This window comes from Oncorhynchus keta, unplaced genomic scaffold (genome assembly GCF_023373465.1).
Source record: "Oncorhynchus keta strain PuntledgeMale-10-30-2019 unplaced genomic scaffold, Oket_V2 Un_contig_5218_pilon_pilon, whole genome shotgun sequence".
NCBI classification, from domain to species: domain Eukaryota; kingdom Metazoa; phylum Chordata; class Actinopteri; order Salmoniformes; family Salmonidae; genus Oncorhynchus; species Oncorhynchus keta.
The window spans coordinates 81329-97142 of NW_026288180.1; the positions used below are offsets into that span (position 1 = coordinate 81329).

Sequence of the window (15814 nt, forward strand, 5' to 3'; positions counted from 1 at the left end):
AACACTGTAGCCATCACAATACCATCACTCCATACCAACACACTGTAACCATCACAATACCATCACTCCACATCAAAACACTGTAGCCATCACAATACCATCACTCCACATCAAAACACTGTAGCCATCACAATACCATCACTCCATACCAAAACACTGTAGCCATCACAATACCATCAGTCCACACCAAAACACTGCAGCCATCACAATACCATCACTCCATACCAAAACACTGTAGCCATCACAATACCATCACTCCACATCAAAACACTGCAGCCATCACAATACCATCACTCCATACCAAAACACTGTAGCCATCACAATACCATCACTCCACACCAAAACACTGCAGCCATCACAATACCATCACTCCACATCAAAACACTGTAGCCATCACTATACAATACCATCACTCCACATCAAAACACTGTAGCCATCACAACACCATCACTCCATACCAAAACACTGTAGCCATCACAATACCATCACTCCACACCAAAACACTGTAGCCATCACAATAACATCACATCCACATCAAAACACTGTAGCCATCACAATACCATCACTCAAAACATAACAACCACACTGTTGCCATCACAATACCATCACTCCACCAAAAAATCAAAACACTGTAGCCATCACAATACCATCACTCCATACCAAACACTGTAGCCATCACAATACCATCACTCCACATCAAAACACTGTAGCCATCACTATACCATCACTCCACATCAAAACACTGTAGCCATCACAATACCATCACTCCACACCAAAACACTGTAGCCATCACAATACCATCACTCCACACCAAAACACTGTAGCCATCACAATACCATCACTCCACATCAAAACACTGTAGCCATCACAATACCATCACTCCACACCAAAACACTGCAGCCATCACAATACCATCACTCCACATCAAAACACTGTAGCCATCACAATACCACCACTCCACACCAAAACACTGTAGCCATCACAATACCATACCATCACTCCACTCCAAAACACTGCAGCCATCACAATAGAATACCATCACTCTACACCAAAACACTGTAGCCATCACTATACACCACACCAAAACACTGTAACCATCACAATACAATACCATCACTCCACACCAAAACACTGTAGCCATCACTATACACGACACCAAAACACTGTAACCATCACTATACCAAAAATACCATCACTCCACACCAAAACACTGTAACCATCACAATACAATACCATCACTCCACACCAAAACACTGTAGCCATCACTATACAATACCATCACTCCACACCAAAACACTGTAGCCATCACAATACAACAACCATCCATCCACACCAAAACACTGTAACCATCACAATACAATACCATCACTCCACACCAAAACACTGTAGCCATCACAATACCACAAAACATCACTCCACACCAAAACACTGTAGCCATCACAATACCATCACTCCACACCAAAACACTGTAGCCATCACAATACCATCACAATACCATCACTCCACACCAACACACTGTAGCCATCACAATACCATCACTCCACACCAAAACACTGTAACCATCACAATACCATCACTCCACACCAACACACTGTAACCATCACAATACCATCACTCCACACCAAAACACTGTAGCCATCACCATACCATCACTCCACACCAAAACACTGTAGCCATCACAATACCATCACTCCACACCAAAACACTGTAACCATCACAACACCATCACTCCACACCAAAACACTGTAACCATCACAATACCATCACTCCACACCAACACACTGTAGCCATCACAATACCATCACAATACCATCACAATACCATCACTCCACACCAAAAGGAAATCCTATGAGCATTGAACGGCTGTATAGTTTTCTGGTTGTCATTTATCCCCCCCAATCCCTCTCTCTTTCTCTCTCTCTCCCCTTACCTGTTCTGGGGTCAGTGTTGGCTCTATCCCGAAGCTGGGGTAGCTGGGAGGTCTTGGCCAGGCCTGGCAGGGCGAGCTTGGTGTTAGTGGGCACGTCCTGGGCAGAGCTCTGGGGCAGGGCCTGGATGAAGAAGTCTGCCACTGCCATGAGAAACTCGACGCTGGCGCACAGATAGAGCTTCTGTACCACCGCCACCACCTGGCGCTCGCCGGCGCTCTGCGTGTACGCCACGTCTATCATGGCTTCCTCGCTCGCCTCGTCACGCTTACCCAGCATCCTGAGGGGTTTGGGCAAACGTGAGGTTACATATCACAATCAATCAATACAACAATCGATACATTGAGACCGACCAGACTGGTACAGAACACAACCCAGTAGTATTGAGACTGACCCGACTGGTACAGAACACAACCCAGTAGTATTGAGACTGACCCGACTGGTACAGAACACAACCCAGTAGTATTGAGACCGACTGGTACTGTCCAGAACACAACCCAGTAGTATTGAGACCGACTGGTACTGTCCAGAACACAACCCAGTAGTATTGAGACCGACTGGTACTGTCCAGAACACAACCCAGTAGTATTGAGACCGACTGGTACTGTCCAGAACACAACCCAGTAGTATTGAGACCGACTGGTACTGTCCAGAACACAACCCAGTAGTATTGAGACCGACTGGTACTGTCCAGAACACAACCCAGTAGTATTGAGACCGACTGGTACTGTCCAGAACACAACCCAGTAGTATTGAGACCGACTGGTACTGTCCAGAACACAACCCAGTAGTATTGAGACCGACTGGTACTGTCCAGAACACAACCCAGTAGTATTGAGACCGACTGGTACTGTCCAGAACACAACCCAGTAGTATTGAGACCGACTGGTACTGTCCAGAACACAACCCAGTAGTATTGAGACCGACTGGTACTGTCCAGAACACAACCCAGTAGTATTGAGACCGACTGGTACTGTCCAGAACACAACCCAGTAGTATTGAGACCGACTGGTACTGTCCAGAACACAACCCAGTAGTATTGAGACCGACTGGTACTGTCCAGAACACAACCCAGTAGTATTGAGACCGACTGGTACTGTCCAGAACACAACCCAGTAGTATTGAGACCGACTGGTACTGTCCAGAACACAACCCAGTAGTATTGAGACCGACCCGACTGGTACTGTCCAGAACACAACCCAGTAGTATTGAGACCGACCCGACTGGTACTGTCCAGAACACAACCCAGTAGTATTGAGACCGACTGGTACTGTCCAGAACACAACCCAGTGGTATTGAGACCGACTGGTACTGTCCAGAACACAACCCAGTAGTATTGAGACCGACTGGTACTGTCCAGAACACAACCCAGTAGTATTGAGACCGACTGGTACTGTCCAGAACACAACCCAGTAGTATTGAGACCGACTGGTACTGTCCAGAACACAACCCAGTAGAATTGAGACCGACTGGTACTGTCCAGAACACAACCCAGTATTATTGAGACCAACCCGACTGGTACTGTCCAGAACACAACCCAGCAGTATAATTCAGTAGTTTAACCTGAGGTAGCCTCCACCCCAGCCGTAACTCTCCCAACGACAACATGGTGTCACGTCTCACCGTGAGGTAACTCTCTGTACGCCTGTCCTCATGTCGTCCAGGGTGCAGGCTGTGAGGATGGTAGAGACCTCCATGGACCCGTTATTAAACATCTTCCCTGAAGCCTTCATCAGGTGAAAGGTCAACTCCCCCAGACACAGCCTCTCCTGGTGTTGAGACACAGCCGTTACCTTGGAAATGGGGAAACAAAGACATTCAATCTGTCCATTAACCAATCAGCAGACCCCTACCGAGAGTCATTACAATCTGTCCATTAACCAATCAGCAGACCCCTACCTAGAGTCATTACAATCTGTCCATTAACCAATCAGCAGACCCCTGGGGAACTACCTAGAGTCATTACAATCTGTCCATTAACCAATCAGCAGACCCCTGGGGAACTACATAGAGTCATTACAATCTGTCCATTAACCAATCAGCAGACCCCTACCTAGAGTCATTACAATCTGTCCATTAACCAATCAGCAGACCCCTACCGAGAGTCATTACAATCTGTCCATTAACCAATCAGCAGACCCCTACCGAGAGTCAGTACAATCTGTCCATTAACCAATCAGCAGACCCCTACCGAGAGTCATTACAATCTGTCCATTAACCAATCAGCAGACCCCTGGGGGAACTACCTAGAGTCATTACAATCTGTCCATTAACCAATCAGCAGACCCCTATCGAGAGTCATTACAATCTGTCCATTAACCAATCAGCAGACCACTACCTAGAGTCATTACAATCTGTCCATTAACCAATCAGCAGACCCCTACCGAGAGTCATTACAATCTGTCCATTAACCAATCAGCAGACCACTACCTAGAGTCATTACAATCTGTCCATTAACCAATCAGCAGACCCCTACCTAGAGTCATTACAAGGTCATTACCACAGAGTCATTTTGGACAGTAATGACTGGTGTTTGGTAGATGTTCAAACTCTTCACCCTAATCATGGCTTTATGTAATTATCCAGGGCTTGGAGAGCAGAGAGGACATTAAGAGTAAATGACTGTCATTAACTGACGCCAAGCGCTGTACAGGCCCAATTCCCCCCCGTTCCTCCAGAGAATACATTACAACTGAGACCGGGCTACATCACCTATAGATACGTACCTGTTTAGGAGCATTAGAACTGAGACTGGGCTACATCACCTATAGATACGTACCTGTTTTAGGTCATTGGAACTGAGACTGGGCTACATCACCTATAGATACGTACCTGTTTAGGAGCATTAGAACTGAGACTGGGCTAAATCACCTATAGATACGTACCTGTTTAGTGAGACCGGGCTACATCACCTATAGGTATGTACCTGTTTAGTGAGACTGGGCTAAATCACCTATAGGTATGTACCTGTTTAGTGAGACTGGGCTAAATCACCTATAGATACGTACCTGTTTAGTGAGACTGGGCTACATCACCTATAGATACGTACCTGTTTAGTGAGACCGGGCTACATCACCTATAGATACGTACCTGTTTAGTGAGACTGGGCTAAATCACCTATAGATACGTACCTGTTTAGGAGCATTAGAACTGAGACCGGGCTACATCACCTATAGATACGTACCTGTTTAGTGAGACTGGGCTACATCACCTATAGGTACGTACCTGTTTAGTGAGACTGGGCTAAATCACCTATAGATACGTACCTGTTTAGGAGCATTAGAACTGAGACCGGGCTAAATCACCTATAGATACGTACCTGTTTAGTGAGACTGGGCTACATCACCTATAGGTATGTACCTGTTTAGTGAGACCGGGCTACATCACCTATAGGTATGTACCTGTTTAGTGAGACTGGGCTACATCACCTATAGATACGTACCTGTTTAGTGAGACTGGGCTACATCACCTATAGATACGTACCTGTTTAGTGAGACTGGGCTACATCACCTATAGATACGTACCTGTTTTGGGTCATTGGAACTGAGACCGGGCTACATCACCTAGAGATACGTACCTGTTTAGTGAGACTGGGCTACATCACCTATAGATACGTACCTGTTTAGTGAGACCGGGCTACATCACCTATAGATACGTACCTGTTTAGTGAGACTGGGCTACATCACCTATAGATACGTACCTGTTTAGTGAGACCGGGCTACATCACCTATAGATACGTACCTGTTTAGTGAGACCGGGCTACATCACCTATAGATACGTACCTGTTTTGGGTCATTGGAACTGAGACCGGGCTACATCACCTAGAGATACGTACCTGTTTAGTGAGACTGGGCTACATCACCTATAGATACGTACCTGTTTAGTGAGACCGGGCTACATCACCTATAGATACGTACCTGTTTAGTGAGACTGGGCTACATCACCTATAGATACGTACCTGTTTAGTGAGACTGGGCTACATCACCTATAGATACGTACCTGTTTAGTGAGACTGGGCTACATCACCTATAGATACGTACCTGTTTAGTGAGACTGGGCTACATCACCTATAGATACGTACCTGTTTTGGGTCATTGGAACTGAGACCGGGCTACATCACCTAGAGATACGTACCTGTTTAGTGAGACTGGGCTACATCACCTATAGATACGTACCTGTTTAGTGAGACCGGGCTACATCACCTATAGATACGTACCTGTTTAGTGAGACTGGGCTACATCACCTATAGATACGTACCTGTTTAGTGAGACCGGGCTACATCACCTATAGATACGTACCTGTTTAGTGAGACTGGGCTACATCACCTATAGATACGTACCTGTTTAGTGAGACTGGGCTAAATCACCTATAGATACGTACCTGTTTAGGAGCATTAGAACTGAGACCGGGCTACATCACCTATAGATACGTACCTGTTTAGTGAGACTGGGCTACATCACCTATAGATACGTACCTGTTTTGGGTCATTGGAACTGAGACCGGGCTACATCACCTATAGGTACGTACCTGTTTAGTGAGACTGGGCTACATCACCTATAGGTACGTACCTGTTTAGTGAGACTGGGCTACATCACCTATAGGTGAGACGTCACCTACCTGTTTTGGGTCATTGCTGTACAGGACCAGTCCCAGGGACTCTATGTTGAAGATAAACGTCATGGTTTCCAGGGGTTCCTCTTCTTCCTGTCGTTCTGGAAGTTCAACCGTGTTCTCTACACCGTCTGAAGGAACGACGACAGAACAGAAACGTGCTCAGAAGAATTAACGCGCCCGGGACTCACGTCGATAACATTACTACACACATGACCTCTGACCTTTGGCGTAGTCTGTTTTGAGCATCGGCGTGGTCTTGTGTGTCAGGGCTGTCGCGTCGGGGCTGGTGTGTTGGTCTGGCGGCAGACCGCTGGCTTCTCCAATGTTCTCCATCAGGATCCTCAACAGAACTGTTAGGTCGTCCTGACTCAGGGCAACCTGGGGAGAACAGACGACAGAGAGGATATGTAGCGATATGTAGCTGGAGCTAATGCTAATGGAGGCTAATGCTAATGTCACTAATACTAGTTCACCTGAAGAGACACAAGCACAGAGAGGATGTAGCTGTAGCTAATGGTTGCTAATGCTAGTTAACCTGAAGAGACAAGATCAGAGAGGATGTAGCTGTAGCTAATGCTAATGGTTGCTAACGTCACTAATACTTGTTAACCATACTTGTTATTAACTTGAAGAAACACAAGCACAGAGAGGATGTAGCTGTAGCTAAAGGTTGCTAATATCACTAATAATAGTTAACCTGAAGAGACACAAGAACAGAGAGGATGTAGCTGTAGCTAATGCTAATGGTTGCTAATGTCACTTATACTAGTTAACCTGAAGAGACACAAGCACAGAGAGGATGTAGCTGTAGCTAATGCTAATGGCCGCTAATGCTAATGTTACTAATACTAGTTAACCTGAAGAGAAACAAGAAATGAGAGGACATAGCTGTAGCTAATGCTAATGCTAATGCAGCTGATAAGTAGAGCCCGAATTAACTTGAGGACAGACAGGAGACATAGGATGGAGCTGTAGCTAATGCTAACGCTAATGATAACTAGAGGAGCCTCAAAACAACTCGAGGACAGACAGGAGACGTCTGGGATGGAGCTGTAGCTAATGCTAACGCTAATGTTGCTAAAGCCAATAATTCTGTAGCTATTTCCGCGTTCACATCATGTCGGCGTGATCGGAGGAACATCCTGCTAATTCGGAGGAGTGTTCACTTGCTCGGAGATCGGAAGGAACGCAAGAACCATTCTCCCCATTGACGGACGAAACCATTCTCCCCATTGACGGACGAAACCATTCTCCCCATTGACGGACGAAACCATTCTCCCCCATTGACGGACGGAACCATTCTCCCCATTGACGGACGAAACCATTCTCCCCATTGACGGACGAAACCATTCTCCCCATTGACGGACGAAACCATTCTCCCCATTGACGGACGGAACCATTCTCCCCATTGACGGACGAAACCATTCTCCCCATTGACGGACGGAACCATTCTCCCCATTGACGGACGAAACCATTCTCCCCATTGACGGACGGAACCATTCTCCCCATTGACGGACGAAACCATTCTCCCCATTGACGGACGAAACCATTCTCCCCATTGACGGACTAAATCATTCTCCCCATTGACGGACGGAACCATTCTCCCCATTGACGGACGAAATCATTCTCCCCATTGACGGACGAAACCATTCTCCCCATTGACGGACGAAATCATTCTCCCCATTGACGGACGAAATCATTCTCCCCATTGACGGACGGAACCATTCTCCCCATTGACGGACGAAATCATTCTCCCCATTGACGGACGAAACCATTCTCCCCATTGACGGACGAAATCATTCTCACCATTGACGGACGAAACCATTCTCCCCATTGACGGACAAAATCATTCTCCCCATTGACGGACGGAACCATTCTCCCCATTGACGGACAAAACCATTCTCCCCATTGACGGACAAAATCATTCTCCCCATTGACGGACGGAACCATTCTCCCATTGACGGACGAAAACCATTCTCACCATTGACGGACGAAACCATTCTCCCCATTGACGGACGAAACCATTCTCCCCATTGACGGACGAAACCATTCTCCCCATTGACGGACGAAACCATTCTCCCCATTTGACGAAACCATTCTCCCCATTGACGGACGAAACCATTCTCCCCATTGACGGACGAAACCATTCTCACCATTGACGGACGAAACCATTCTCCCCATTGACGGACGAAATCATTCTCCCCATTGACGGACGAAACCATTCTCCCCATTGACGGACGAAACCATTCTCCCCATTGACGGACGAAATCATTCTCCCCATTGACGGACGAAACCATTCTCCCCATTGACGGACGAAACCATTCTCCCCATTGACGGACGAAACCATTCTCACCATTGACGGACGAAATCATTCTCCCCATTGACGGACGAAATCATTCTCCCCATTGACGGACGAAATCATTCTCCCCATTGACGGACGAAACCATTCTCCCCATTGACGGACGAAACCATTCTCCCCATTGACGGACGGAACCATTCTCCCCATTGACGGACGGAACCATTCTCCCCATTGACGGACGAAACCATTCTCACCATTGACGGACGGAACCATTCTCACCCGAAATCATTCTCACCATTGACGGACGAAACCATTCTCCCCATTGACGGACGAAACCATTCTCCCCATTGACGGACGAAACCATTCTCCCCATTGACGGACGAAACCATTCTCCCCATTGACGGACGAAATCATTCTCACCATTGACGGACGAAACCATTCTCACCATTGACGGACGAAATCATTCTCACCATTGACGGACGAAACCATTCTCCCCATTGACGGACGAAACCATTCTCCCCATTGACGGAAAACCATTCTCCCCATTGACGGACGAAACCATTCTCCCCATTGACGGACGAAATCATTCTCACCATTGACGGACGAAACCATTCTCCCCATTGACGGACGGAACCATTCTCACCATTTAAAAAAACCATTCTCCCCATTGACGGACGGAACCATTCTCACCATTGACGGACGAAACCATTCTCACCATTGACGGACTAAAACCATTCTCCCCATTGACGGACGAAACCATTCTCCCCATTGACGGACGAAACCATTCTCCCCATTTGGACGAAACCATTCTCCCCATTGACGAATGAAACCATTCTCCCCATTGACGGACGAAACCATTCTCCCCATTGACGGACGAAATCATTCTCCCCCTGACGAAACCATTCTCCCCATTGACGGACGAAATCATTCTCCCCATTGACCGAAACCATTCTCCCCATTGAACGAAACCATTCTCACCATTCGGACGAAACCATTCTGGACGAAACCATTCTCCCCATTGACGGACGAAATCGCGGCAATGTTTGTTGAAAACGGCACAAGGAAATACAAAGTTCATTCACTGTTTTAACGGATTTTGAAAAGTGAGGTGAGCGAGCAGATAAAATAAAAATTATATTTAAAAAAAAATATACACAATTTGGAACCCCTTGTAAAAATACTAAACAATCTTTTTTTTACAACACCTAGTGACATCAGCACGACATTTTAGTCATTTGGTATAATGGTTTTGGAATGACAGTCCTAGGAACCACAGTTTGAGTCCTGATCAGGGTACCCGCCTAATTAACTACATTGGTGTCAGGAGCTGGAGAGCACAGTTTTAGACACAGTTCAGCCATTTCTTTTTTAAATAATTGATGTGCTAGCTGAAATATATATATAGCAGCCCACTAAAGTAATCAGACCCATTCTGACTATAACCAACTGCTTCAGCTTGAATTGTATATTTAACACGTCTCCCACTAGCTGATAACTAGAGGAGCCTCTAAATAACTCGAGGACAGACAGGAGACGTATAGGATGGAGCTGTAGCTAATGCTAATGCTAATGCTGCTCTCACTAGCATACAGACCTTTTTAGACAGCTGAAGCAAGTACAACACATTTTCTTCAGGAAATGTACTTCTTCTAGTTTAGTCATATTTATCTTACCTGACTAGCATCTATTACGTTGCAATGTCCCATAAATGTAATGACTAAATCAACAAAACATATTTTGCCACATAACAACAAAAGGAAGGCTACAGCTAATATTTTTTTTCCCCCTTAAAATTAATGTTCGCAATTCACAAATAATTATTTTGATTAACATGATTCAATTGACAGTGGATTGAACCGAATCACAACTACTACAACGGCGAAGTGAATCGTTCGTTTCATCAAAAATAATGGTCTAAAAGAATCAATTCATTTTAATCAAATTAATAATTTTAAAAAACAAATTTATTATTTTTTATATATATTTTTTATGTGAAGCAGGGTATTAGTTAAACTATAAATCAACTTTGTTAGGTCTAATGTGAATGTTGCTATAGGTTAAGCTAATGCTGCTATATTTCACCTTTATTTAACCAGGTAGGCTAGTTGAGAACAAGTTCTCATTTGCAACTGCGACCTGGCCAAGATAAAGCATAGCAGTGTGAACAGACAACACAGAGTTACACATGGAGTAAACAATTAGCAAGTCAATAACACAGTAGAAAAAAAAGGGGAGTCTATATACAATGTGTGCAAAAGGCATGAGGAGGTAGGAGAATAATTACAATATTGCAGATCAACACTGGAGTGATAAATGATCAGATGGTCATGTACAGGTAGAGATATTGGTGTGCAAAAGAGCAGAAAAGTAAATAAATAAAAACTGTGGGGATGAGGTAGGTGAAAATGGGTGGGCTATTTACCAATAGATTATGTACAGCTGCAGCGATCGGTTAGCTGCTCAGATAGCTGATGTTTGAAGTTGGTGAAGGTTAAGCTAATGTTGCCTTTGCTAATGTTGCCTTTGCTAATGCTAATGTTGCCTTTGCTAATGCTAATGTTGCCTTTGCTAATGCGAATTCGCTGCCAATTTTACATTTGAGTAATTTAGCAGACACACTTATCCAGAGCGACTTACAGGAGCAATTAGGGTTAAGCGCCTTGCTCAAGAGCACATCGTCATATTTGAACCAGAGACCTTTCGGTTACTGACCCAACGCTCTTTCCAAGATGGCGTAGCAGTAAGTCGTCCTGTCGTGACGTGTCCCTTGTATATATCGTTTTTTTCCCGTTTTTGCATATCTTTAAAAACATTTTGCTAAACCTAAGGTTCCAAATACTCTCCTGCAACCCGCCTCACCCAATGTAGCTACTTTTCCTAAAGTATTTATATTTACTTTGGAACCGGAACCCCTCAACTGAAGTTAGCCAGCTAACCACCAGCTATGCTAGCGGTCTTCAGCTAACCGGTCATCAGCTAACCTTTAGCTCGGAAAGCTATCGCCAGTTCGAACAACGCGACTCTAACCAGAGCATAACGGACCTATTTATTTTTATCCCCGGATTCCCACTTAAGCGGAACATTTTTCAGCTGGATCTTCACAACTAGCTATCTAGCTAAACCGCAACCCCGGATGATTACTCCTGGCTAGCGTTTCCACCCACTTTGCTTGAAGCTAGCCCGGCCAGAGCTCCTGTGCTCCTAGCTTACTCCTGGGCTACTATACCCAGGCCCACGACCGGTCTATCGATGTCACCGCATGAAGAGGAATAAACAGACTCACCCCATCGCGACGTCCCCCAAAGGCTAACTCTCTAGCCCTTGCTATCTCCTTGCTTGCTAATTTGGCCTGCTAACTGCTAGCTTGTTTAGCGCCGGTCCGCTAACTGCTACCTTGTTTAGCCCCGGCCTACTAACTATTAGCTTGTTAGCACAGGCCTGCTAACCGTCTGAATCGCCGCGTCCCAAACACTCACTGGACCCATATTTACTTTCTATCTCTTTTCGATTTTTAATTTGTTTATACCTTCCGGAAACCTGCCTCACCCAACGTGATATGGAATCGCTATTATTTTTAATTTTTAGAACACACTCAAGAACCTCCAGAAGCTAACCAGCTAACTAGCTACAAGCTATTTAGTCATTGTTAGTTTTTTTAACCTGGATAACACTCGCCAGCCCAGCTCCCCTGCTTTCTATTCCGCAAACAAAGCCTCCTTCACTCACACCGCCAAGCTTACCCTAGTAAAACTGACTATCCTACCGATCCTCGACTTCGGCAATGTCATCTACAAAATTGCTTCCAACACTCTACTCAGCAAACTGGATGCAGTTTATCACAGTGCCATCCGTTTTGTCATTAAAGCACCTTATACCACCCACCACTGCGACTTGTATGCTCTAGTCGGCTGGCCCTCGCTACATATTCGTCGCCAGACCCACTGGCTCCAGGTCATCTACAAGTCCATGCTAGGTAATGCTCCGCCTTATCTCAGTTCACTGGTCACGATGGCAACACCCATCCGTAGCACGCGCTCCAGCAGGTGTATCTCACTGATCATCCCTCAAGCCAACACCTCATTTGCCGCCTTTCGTTCCAGTACTCTGCTGCCTGTGACTGGAACGAATTGCAAAAAATCGCTGAAGTTGTAGACTTTTACCTCCTCACCAACTTCAAACATCAGCTATCTGAGCAGCTAACCGATCGCTGCAGCTGTACATAGTCTATTGGTAAATAGCCCACCCATTTTCACCTACCTCATCCCCATACTGTTTTTATTTATTTACTTTTCTGCTCTTTGCACACCAATATCTCTACCTGTACATGACCATCTGATCATTTATCACTCCAGTGTTAATCTGCAAAATTGTAATTATTCGCCTACCTCCTCATGCCTTTTGCACATTGTATATAGACTCCCTTTTTTTCTACTGTGTTATTGACTTGTTAATTGTTTACTCCATGTGTAACTCTGTGTGGTCTGTTCACACTGCTATGCTTTATGTTGGCCAGGTCGCAGTTACAAATGAGAACTTGTTCTCAACTAGCCTACCTGGTTAAATAAAGGTGAAATAAATAAAAATATATTTTAAAAAAATCGCTAGACTACCTGCCTTGATTTATCTTGATTATCTGCCTTGCTCAAGGGCACGTGGATCTAGTCAGCTCCGGGATTTACACCAGCGACCTTTCAGTTACTGGGCCCCAACGCTCTTAATCGCTAGGCTACCGGCCTTGATTATCTTACTGTCAAACCTTAGAGGACTGTAGCATGTACCTTACATTCCAAACCAGGCTGCAAGCAGAAGTCAGAAGTCAGTTAGTGTGACTAAATCATCAACGGTCGGCTGTTATGGTTTAAGGGACAAAGCTACTTCAAGTCTAAAGGAAGGTGACGATATTGCACAACTTACCAATACCATTCTCGAACCAGAGGTCAACCATCAATATGACTAAATCATGAAAGCTCAGCTATTATGACTTGAAGGAAATCTAAGTTCTCAGGTATCAGAGGGTGACATTACTACGAGTAAAGATAACTTCAATCAGCTTCTCTGCTACAATACAAACATCTTGGTATCAAAACAGATCTTTATCTAACCACTCCTTTTGAGGGAAAGACATGATTGTAGTTACTGTTATCTCCTACCTTCATGGGCTGTAGGTCTCTGTCTACCTCTATGGTTCCTGTTAGGTCCTACCTTCATGGGCTGTAGGTCTCCCTCTACCTCTATGGTTCCTGTTAGCTCCTACCTTCATGGTCTCCCTCTACCTCTATGGTTCCTGTTAGGTCCTACCTTCATAGGCTTGAGGTCTCCCTCTACCTCTATGGTTCCTGTTAGGTCCTACCTTCATAGGCTTGAGGTCTCCCTCTACCTCTATGGTTCCTGTTAGCTCCTACCTTCACGGGCTGTAGGTCTCTGTCTACCTCTATGGTTCCTGTTAGCTCCTACCTTCATGGTCTCCCTCTACCTCTATGGTTCCTGTTAGGTCCTACCTTCATAGGCTTGAGGTCTCCCTCTACCTCTATGGTTCCTGTTAGGTCCTACCTTCATAGGCTTGAGGTCTCCCTCTACCTCTATGGTTCCTGTTAGCTCCTACCTTCATAGGTTTGAGGTCTCCCTCTACCTCTATGGTTCCTGTTAGGTCCTACCTTCATGGGCTTGAGGTCTTCCTCTACCTCTATGGTTCCTGTTAGCTCCTACCTTCATAGGCTTGAGCTACCTTCACGGGCTGTAGGTCTCTGTCTACCTCTATGGTTCCTGTTAGCTCCTACCTTCATGGTCTCCTTCTACCTCTATGGTTCCTGTTAGGTCCTACCTTCATAGGCTTGAGGTCTTCCTCTACCTCTATGGTTCCTGTTAGCTCCTACCTTCATAGGCTTGAGGTCTCCCTCTACCTCTATGGTTCCTGTTAGCTCCTACCTTCATGGGCTTGAGGTCTTCCTCTACCTCTATGGTTCCTGTTAGCTCCTACCTTCATAGGCTTGAGGTCTCCCTCTACCTCTATGGTTCCTGTTAGCTCCTACCTTCATGGGCTTGAGGTCTTCCTCTACCTCTATGGTTCCTGTTAGCTCCTACCTTCATAGGCTTGAGCTACCTTCACGGGCTGTAGGTCTCTGTCTACCTCTATGGTTCCTGTTAGCTCCTACCTTCATGGTCTCCTTCTACCTCTATGGTTCCTGTTAGGTCCTACCTTCATAGGCTTGAGGTCTTCCTCTACCTCTATGGTTCCTGTTAGCTCCTACCTTCATAGGCTTGAGGTCTCCCTCTACCTCTATGGTTCCTGTTAGCTCCTACCTTCATGGGCTTGAGGTCTTCCTCTACCTCTATGGTTCCTGTTAGCTCCTACCTTCATAGGCTTGAGGTCTCCCTCTACCTCTATGGTTCCTGTTAGCTCCTACCTTCATAGGCTTGAGGTCTCCCTCTACCTCTATGGTTCCTGTTAGCTCCTACCTTCACGGGCTGTAGGTCTCTGTCTACCTCCATGGTTCCTGTTAGCTCCTACCTTCACGGGCTGTAGGTCTCTGTCTACCTCTATGGTTCCTGTTAGGTCCTACCTTCATAGGCTTGAGGTCTCCCTCTACCTCTATGGTTCCTGTTAACTCCTACCTTCATAGGCTTGAGGTCTCCCTCTACCTCTATGGTTCCTGTTAACTCCTACCTTCATAGGCTTGAGGTCTCCCTCTACCTCTATGGTTCCTGTTAGCTCCTACCTTCATAGGCTTGAGGTCTCCCTCTACCTCTATGGTTCCTGTTAACTCCTACCTTCATAGGCTGTAGGTCTCCCTCTACCTCTATGGTTCCTGTTAGGTCCTACCTTCATAGGCTGTAGGTCTCCCTCTACCTCTATGGTTCCTGTTAGCTCATACCTTCATGGTTTCCCTCTACCTCTATGGTTCCTGTTAGGTCCTACCTTCATAGGCTGTAGGTCTCCCTCTACCTCTATGGTTCCTGTTAGCTCCTACCTTCA

The 15814-nt window shown here is 45.7% G+C and overlaps 1 protein-coding gene across 1 annotated transcript in view; it reads right to left on the reverse strand.

Moving 5' to 3' along the window:
• The window catches only part of LOC127925182 (intermembrane lipid transfer protein VPS13C-like), a gene marked incomplete at its 5' end in the record, with an annotated part of 99530 nt that overhangs the window by 72064 nt on the left and 11652 nt on the right, over positions 1-15814 (reverse strand). Inside the window, 4 exon segments of the mRNA XM_052510019.1 lie at positions 1931-2208; positions 3552-3721; positions 6546-6670; positions 6764-6920. Coding sequence (XP_052365979.1) covers positions 1931-2208; positions 3552-3721; positions 6546-6670; positions 6764-6920 — 730 coding nt within the window.